Below are 8425 nucleotides of genomic sequence, written 5' to 3' on the forward strand. Positions count from 1 at the left end.
TTGTTTTTGGGGAAAAGGGGGATAAAAAAAAAAAAAAAAAAAAAACTGGCCTTAAAAACTGAGGCATGAGGTCTGACAGCTGTCACCCCACTGCCTGAGAGAGACCCCCCACGGCGCTCAAGGGAGCAAACACACGAGTAAATCTCAGGGGCATATGAAGCCCCACCCAGGAACTGAGCTGCCAGGTCCCACCACTAACTGCTAGAGACCAGGGTGGGGCCCGGCTGCGTTTCGAAGGCCAGGGCACGTCTGAGAGGGCACCAAGGCACTGCTAATCACAGCACAGGGAGTCATGGCCAGAGCTGTCCCAGATACCTGGACGCTGCTCGGTCACCGGGAAACCTACACCTCCAACACGGCCAGCGAAGGGGTCCTCCCTTCCCACACTGCCTGGCCGCACCCACACACCAGCAGCACTCCAGCTGCCAGCTCACAGGCAGGGTGGTGCCCACCAGCCGCCCCAGACGCTGGCGACGCAGCTGCTCTGGTCCCTCTGGGGATCCCCCGACCTGCTCCGCACCCAGAAGGCGCCTGAGACTACAGCTGCAGGAAGCCCAGGAAACCTAAAGACAACCCCTTGGCAGAAAGGGAACGGCTCCAGCAGGCCGGGTGACGCCTACTACCACCCCACATGTGACTTCCTCTCGAGCAAGTCGTGGGAAGGCTGCCGACACCCACAGCCCGAGGGAAACCGCTGCCCAACGCCCGTGGCGGCTCTCCGCTCACCTCTGACACGGTGCAGGCCAGGGCTGTCTGAGACGAGGATCCAGCCCAAACACGTCGTCACAGCACGAGGCCGGCAGTGCGGGCACTGGCTCTCGGCTAAGGTCGGGCTCAAAACGCCTCATTTTAAATAGGCATGACGGGACAGCAGGGGTACAGACGTTAAGGCAGCTGGATCCCAGACAGCCGACTGAGCAGTTCGAGTCCCAGATACAGCAGCTTGCAAAGCACGCTGTGCCTGTGGGCATGCCCAGAACCCTGGCAGGGGAGTGAAGGGGAAGGGGCTGCAGCATGGCCGTCCCCCTGGGCCGGTTTCTCGCTCCCTCTGACCGCCTCCCTCTCATGAGCACACACACCCTACGGCAAAAACTGAAGACGCAGATAAGTAGGTCAGCAGGCACCATGGAGGCACAGGCCTGAAGGAGAAGTGCCATCTACATCACCTCCCATAAAGGGACAGTCAAGACCACTAGGAGAGCAGGAGAAGGACAGAAGCAAACGTCCAGCTTCAAACCCTGGGTGGGCGGGTCCAGCGTAAAGAAGCGTCCGTCGGGATCACGTCAAAGAGAAGTAGAGCACAACTCTCAGCCTTCCAGCAGGGGCCATGGTGCGGTTCCCGTCTAACTGTGGTCCCCGCGTGGTACCGAGGTGAGAGCCACGGCGTGGTTCCCTCTAACTGTGGTCCCCCATGGGCTGCCGAGGTGAGGGCCACGGCATGGTTCCCGTCTGTGGTCCCCCACAGGCTGCTGAGGCGTGGGCCATGACGTGGTTCCCATCTAACTGTGGTCCCCGCGTGGTACCGAGGTGGGAGCCATGGCGTGGTTCCCTCTAACTGTGGTTCCCCCACGGGCTGCCGAGGCGAGGGCCACGGTGTGGTTCCCGTCTGTGGTCCCCCACAGGCTGCCGAGGCGTGGGCCATGGCGTGGTTCCCATCTAACTGTGGTCCCCCGCGGGCTGCAGAGGCAGGGGCCACTCGCCAGCAGCTGGCTCACTCTGGGGCAGCCTGGGTATGTGGGAAGCCCTCTCCGGGGGGCCCTGAAAGCCTCCGCCCATCTGTCTTACCATCGCACTTTGTTGCATGTCTGAGTGGCACCGAGAGGCGAGCCGGCCACCATGGGGACTTGGATAGGGCTGTGCTGCTTGTTTGTGACCAGGTCCAGCTTCTCTTCGAGTGACTTGCAGGTGGCCTCCAGCGCCTGCAGCTTGGCCTCGATGCTATCCAGCCGCAGGCAGATGGTCTGGTTAATGGAGTACAGGAACGACTGGAGGTGGAAGGAGAGAGTCAGGAGGGGTCTCGGACTTTGGGGAGCTCTCTGGGGACCCCAGAGAGCTGCTTCCCGACCTGGCCGCACCTGCTCCAGGACACCCACGCTGCATCCAGCTGGAGTAAACAATTCCGACCCTCTGTATTTAGGATGGGACTGCCCAGCCCTGACTCTGCCCCGCACAGCTGCCGTTCCTGGCTACGGTGGGCAGTACGTCGGCACATCCCTCAGCACAGCCCCACAGGAAACCAGCCCAGCCTCTAACGGGGGAGGCAGACTCCACCGAACAGCCACGCAGTGAGCACGACCACGGCACGGCGGCTGCCGCGGGATGCAGGACAGGCGCTAAAGTGCGGTCCTGGGGTTCCCAGGGCCGCAAGCAGCAAGCGAGCCGACTAGTGGCCAGGGGTCGTGTCCTGTCAGACTCCTGTGGCTGACCACAGCGGGCAGCAGTGACAGGACTCCAAACACCGGACTCAAGCGAGTTCAAAGGTCCTAAAGTGACGATGGGTCGGGCACTCCCCAGGAGCCCCATCTAGCAACCATCAGGGCCCAGGTGACCCTGGTGACAGGCACAGAGACCTGCTGTGCCTGGGGAAAGGTACGCAGCAAGGAGTCCTCACGCCTCTTAAAGATGGCCTACGGGTCTACAGCAAGAGGCCACCTTCTAAAGGACCTTTAACCTTCACACGCTTCCAGGAAGGAGGCGTCGCACCTACATGTGGCAGGTGGAACGGTGACCGGCAAAAGTAACGTACCCACTTCCTGAACCCCAGGGCCAGTAAGTCGGCCCTATTTAGAAAAGGGGTCTTTGCAGGTGTAATTAAGTTAGTGAGCTTATTGGGACTGGGGTGGGCTGCACATCCAGGGAAAAGGCCTTAAAGGAAAAGAGAGGGGAGCACGTGAAAACAGACAGAGCTGGGAGCCACGTGGCTACGAGCCCAGGAACGCACAGAGCCCTCAGGGGCAGGGAGGTGGGAAGGTGCCTCCCGAGGAGCACTGAGGGAGGGAACATGGTTGAGCCCCTAGCTCCTGCAGGCATCAACTCCTGCTGTTTTAGCCCCCAGTGTTTGGGGCTGGCTCTGGCAGCCCAGAACAAAGAAAGGCATGCCGCCCGCGCCCGCGCCCGCGCCCGCGCCCGCGCCGTTGATTTCCAACCGCTGGCGTTTCAGAGCGGGCTCGTCCTCGTCGGTCACTACATGATTCTCCAAAACAACTGAAATCAGCGACAGGCACAGACGTGAGCGTCCACACGGAGAGGGCAGAGAGACTTCTGACAGACACAGGCGCTCCGATACCCTGCCCCCAGACGAGGAGTGGCCGGCCCTGTCGTATTTTACCGGTCCTCGTTTACACTCGGAGTTCTCAGGCAGAAAGGAGGAGCCCTCCTCAATCCCGAGGAAAACTGAGAGAGCACGTAAGTTACTTCCCTGGTGTGTCCCTGAGCCCGAGGCGGCCCATTCACTCAGTGCCCTGTGGAGCTGGCCCATGAGTTTCAGCATGACAGTCCAACCCAGAACAGCAGCTGCCTCTTGGCTTTGAGATAAGCTTGTCTGCTGGCTGGCTCCTGCCACACCGCCACGCTGCGAACACCCACCTTAGCGGGCGTTGGCACTGTGCGTGCTGGGTGTGGCGAAGCCCAGCCCGCGGCAGGGCAGGGGCAGCTTTCAGCTGACCTGAGGCTCTGCAAGCATCAGCGACCCGCCTCCGTTCCAGGCCACTGCAGTATGGTCTAAACCCCCTTCCTTTCACGTAAAACCAGCTGCAAACATTCTAGTCAAGACAGTCAAAAATCAAGGGCCAAAACCATCCTCCATCGGTCATGTCAGCAAACCACGCCGCCATAATTACAATACTTCTAGTCCTTTTCCCTAGACCTTGTCCAGCGTTAAATACTGGGGTGTTTGCAGTGACAGGTAGAATTTTACAGCCCACGTTTCTTATCAAGCTTTATGCCATGAACACGTTGTCATTCGCTGCAGTGTCTTGTTCTTTCTCATCGCCGTCGGAAACGCCCAAAGCAAACGCTCGGCATGCTCAGAGCCTCTGCACACCTGTGTCGGCGCGGGCTCCGGGGATCTGCGCCCGCAGTGCTCAATAAGCAGTCAGGAACTGTGGTTCCCAGCCACGGAAGGAAGAGACAAGACGTGATCCAGACAGGGATGATTTCTCTAAGCCTTTCTGGACCAGTCTACACAGAGAATTTATTTGGGAAGCAGGCTGTCAGAATTTTAAGTTAAATACTGCTTAAAATGTATATGACAGGGACTAGCAGTTGGTGTAATGGCTATGTCGCTGGACTCCCATGTAATCGACCACGGTTCGAGTCCCGGACCCAGTGGCTTAAACTCACACTGGGCATGTGTGCATACATGCCCAAATCCCAAGAGGAGAAGGGACTGCGGCGTGGCCATCACCCCTGAGGACTGTATCTCACTTTCTGTCTCTCTGTCTCTCTTTCTGGCGAGCGCGCACATCCTATAGCAAAAACTTCTCCTCCAAAAAAATGGATATAACAGAAACATTTTCCTTTAATAACACTGCGGATATTTCTAAAACAAAACTGCACCTCACATGACCGGAACATGAAGAAGTATTTTAAACATGCAGCAACCGTGCCTTCGCGCTCCTCTGTGACTGCTCATTTAATTCTACGCTATTTATGTACCCGCCCCTTTTTCACCACTATTACCCCAGAAGTAGTTTTCTCAATGAACATACCAAACAGACCATCCATGTAAAATAGCATAATCTCTTATCATTTTTTTCTTTTTTTTTCTTATGAAATTTTGATAATTATCTTTTTTGAGGGCAAAACTGTTAGCATTGGGACCAGCAGGTAGCATAATGGCTATGTCACTGGACTCCCATGTCGTCAACCACAGTTCGAGTCCCAGACCCGGCAGCTTAAACTCACACCAGGCACATGCGTGCGTGCCCAAGATCCCGAGAGGAGAATAAAGGAGAAGGGATTGCGGCGTGGCCATCCCCTTGGGGGCTGATTTCTTGCTTTTGTGTCTCTCGCCCTCTAGCAAACCCTCTCCAAGGGAAAAAAAAAAATCAGTCAGCATTTAAGTTCTGACTGTCCTAAAAGAATAACCAGGCAACCAAACTGCGGGTGGCTCCGCTACATGCACTGTCACTTCAAACTTCACAGAGTTACAAAACGCCTAACACTTTATACGCCAAAAAAAGAGAAAGCCTATTAAGAAATCTTTTTAAAATACTAAGTGTAGATAAAATGTCTTCATAGATGAAGTCCAGAAAATGTAGGGTTTCATTTCTAAAGAGTCCCTTTAAAACAAACATTTAGTTGAGGTTTCCAAGTAGATTTGTGCCTTTAATATCAGTAAGAATAATTAATTACCAACCTTAGCAAAAGTATAGTACAGGAAAAAATTCTTCTCAAGCACAGTTGGTTAAAAAAAAAAAAGTAGGAAGACACTCTGGAAGACATGACAGTATCTTACAAAATGTAAACATGCACAGCAATTCTGCCTCCGGGAACCTAACCCTAAAAAGCACCTACGGATTTACACACCAGGATCTTCCCACGGGCCCGACAGAAAGCAACGCGGACCACAAGAACGGCCGGCGCAAAGGGATGCACTCGGGCCGGCAGGTGACGTGGTACTATACCGGCTGGATCCCTCATAGCTCACGGCGCAGCTTGAGTGTCAGACCTGGTGGCTTGGAAAACACGCCAGGCACACGTGCGTGCATGCCCAAAATCCCAAGAGGAGAATGGAGAAGGGACTGCAGGGCGACCATCCCCCCAGGGGGCAATTTCTCACTTTCCTGTCTCTGTTGTTCTCTGGCAGGTAGCACTCCCTATGGTCAAAAAAAAAACTTTAAAAACATACATAAAGTAAACGCCACGTGGCTCTCAAATGGAAGCAGGGCAAAGCCCCCGTGCAACCGAGGGAGCAGCCGCGAGGAAGGGTGGCTGCCGTCGGCGCCGCGGGTCCCACCAAGGCCAGATGCCTGTGTGCAATCCGAGGAGCCCGGGGGGACGGGGCGGGGAGGAGGTTCCTCTCTCTAGATCTGGGGTTTCCACACACAACACGTGCCACCCTCTCTCCTGCCATTCCAGGGACGGGCACCCCCGGTGCAGCTCTCCGTTTCCAAACGACCGGCAGAACGACGTCGCGCCACCGGGGGCCCACGGCTCTGTACCTGGGTGGTCGGGACTCAGGTCGTCCACCGCAATCTGGACCACATCCGCCAGGTCCTGCTCGGACATCATCCAGAAGGACAGAAGAGTGGCCCGCCAGTGAGCACGAATCCAACCCACGGGACTGGGTTCCCAGACCTGCAACACACACGCGAATGGAGAGGACGAGGGTTAGAGACCGAGGTGTGGGAAATGACGGAGACTTACTGCCCGCGGGTTCTCGAGAGCACCTAACAGTTTGTGCATGCGCTCGCCAGAGAGAGGGGCAGTGAGAAGCACCCCGTGGGAGTGCCGTACCTCGGTCCCTTCTTCTCCCCCTCCCGTGGGGACCTGGGAACTGTGCACATGCAGCCAGAGCGGTTTTCTGGCCGGGGGCCTGGCACTCAAACCGTGTGGTAAGCAGGTGGGACCCGGCTGCATTAACACCGGACCACGAAACTGGCCCCTCCGAATTCTTAAACAGAGGGTTCTTCTCGCCCTAAGCCGCCAAGATCGGCTCGCAGACGTGACTTGCCAGGCGCTGGACTAGCCCCTACCTGGCCTTGCACTTTGTCACACTGTTCTTCATGCCACCTCCAAAGTCGCCTTCCTAAAACAGGCTTGGGAATGTCGTCCTGAGCCGCTAGGCTGTCGTCACTGCTCCCTATGGCTCTTGGCCCCACCACGCTGCCGGGGTTTCTCCCCCCTAACGCCGCCAAGATCGGCTCGCAGACGTGACTTGCCAGGCGCTGGACTAGCCCCTACCTGGCCTTGCACTTTGTCACACTGTTCTTCATGCCACCTCCAAAGTCGCCTTCCTAAAACAGGCTTGGGAATGTCGTCCTGAGCCGCTAGGCTGTCGTCACTGCTCCCTATGGCTCTTGGCCCCACCACGCTGCGTACACCCCGGGAGCTGGCAACCCAGCCACGGCTCACCACGGGCTATGCCTGGGGTACACCGGCACCCCCAGACACCCCCCACCCGCACACAGTGGCAGTTCCTCGCCTTCGCTCCCTACCACATCAGGGCCAGTCCAGGCTCCTGGGACACTTGGCTGAGGCCTCAAAAGACCTGACTCTCCAAAGTAAAAACGGGGCCACAATATCCAAGCTCTGCTCCGTCAACACACAGGATATCCCAGAGAATCCAGAAATCAACGCCATCATAAATTCTCAGAGCGGGCGTTCCGTCCTTTGTAAACACACGTTATAAAGTAAGTGGTTTACAGGACACTGCCCGCTCGGTGGGGTGGCCCGGCACGGCTCCTCGGCCAGCCGGCACCAGCCCAGCTTGCTGTACCCACCCGTGGCTCCCGTGGCAGGCGGGCAGGGGGCTCGGACCCACAGTGTGGCTACGGTCTGCTCCGGCAGATGCACAGGTAGATCAGCAGCCCTCACACGGGCTCCTACGTCCTAGATAGTGTGGCCCCACCTGTCCGGACTCAAGTTCTGCAGCTTAAACACAGCAGCTCCAGAGCTCCTAAGGGACTGTACCCTACGAGCAGGGAGCCAAGTGCTCGGTCGCAGTCCTGGAAAAGCAAACACTTCTCCATAAACTGATGAGCACGGGCGGACCTCAGCGCCGAAGGTGTTCCGGTCCCTCCCCATAACTTCGACAAGACGCAATAACCGTGAGCTCCAAGGGCCCTTGGCCGGGCAGGGAGCAGTTACAACTGCGGTGGGGAGCACGGGAGCACAGGGGGCTATGGCCACGCCTTTTAGAAGTCCACCTCCGGAGAGATGTGGACACACCCATCCCTCTCCACCCCCGGAGAGCCATGGACACACGCGTCCCTCTCCACCCCCGGAGAGCCGTGGACACACGTGTCCCTCTCCCCCTCCGGAGAGCCGTGGACACACGCGTCCCTCTCCCCCTCCGGAGAGCCGTGGACACACGTGTCCCTCTCCCTTGACTCCCTCCTCAGGATACTGCAAAACCAAAGCCTGGGTTCACTGTGATTGAATCAGACGAATCAGGTGACAGACCTCCCACTAAACCCCCATGCAAGAGCAACTGGGGGCAGGGCACAGAGGGCTGCAGGACATGTAGTGCCATGTGCACAAGGCAGATGCCAGGTGAAGGCGGCAGGGGAGCCAGCAGGCACGAGGGCCCACAGAGGTGTCCACAGCCCATTGTCCTGCCACCTGGAGGCCTCGAACTACCCACAGCTCCCGGCTAGGGTTGCCTCCCACCCTCAGATGCACCGTCTCTCACGTGTTCTGCCCCCCCCTGTTCCCCACCTCTCACCGCCACCTCCCACCCTCAGATGCACTGTCTCTCACG

At 57.5% G+C, this 8425-nt stretch overlaps 1 protein-coding gene across 1 annotated transcript in view; it reads right to left on the minus strand.

Annotated features, from left to right (window-relative positions):
- BANP (BTG3 associated nuclear protein) overlaps positions 1 to 8425 on the minus strand; it is a 94749-nt gene that overhangs the window by 65620 nt on the left and 20704 nt on the right. The window contains exons 2-4 of the mRNA XM_006152543.3: positions 6165 to 6300; positions 3113 to 3204; positions 1786 to 1985 (exon numbers count right to left, since the gene is read on the minus strand). Of these exons, the coding sequence (XP_006152605.1) occupies positions 1786 to 1985; positions 3113 to 3204; positions 6165 to 6234 (362 nt within the window). The 5' untranslated portion in view covers positions 6235 to 6300. The remainder of the gene's footprint in view (positions 1 to 1785; positions 1986 to 3112; positions 3205 to 6164; positions 6301 to 8425) is intronic.

The sequence above is a fragment of the Tupaia chinensis genome, unplaced genomic scaffold (assembly GCF_000334495.1).
Source record: "Tupaia chinensis unplaced genomic scaffold, TupChi_1.0 Scaffold000355_1, whole genome shotgun sequence".
Lineage (NCBI taxonomy): Eukaryota > Metazoa > Chordata > Mammalia > Scandentia > Tupaiidae > Tupaia > Tupaia belangeri.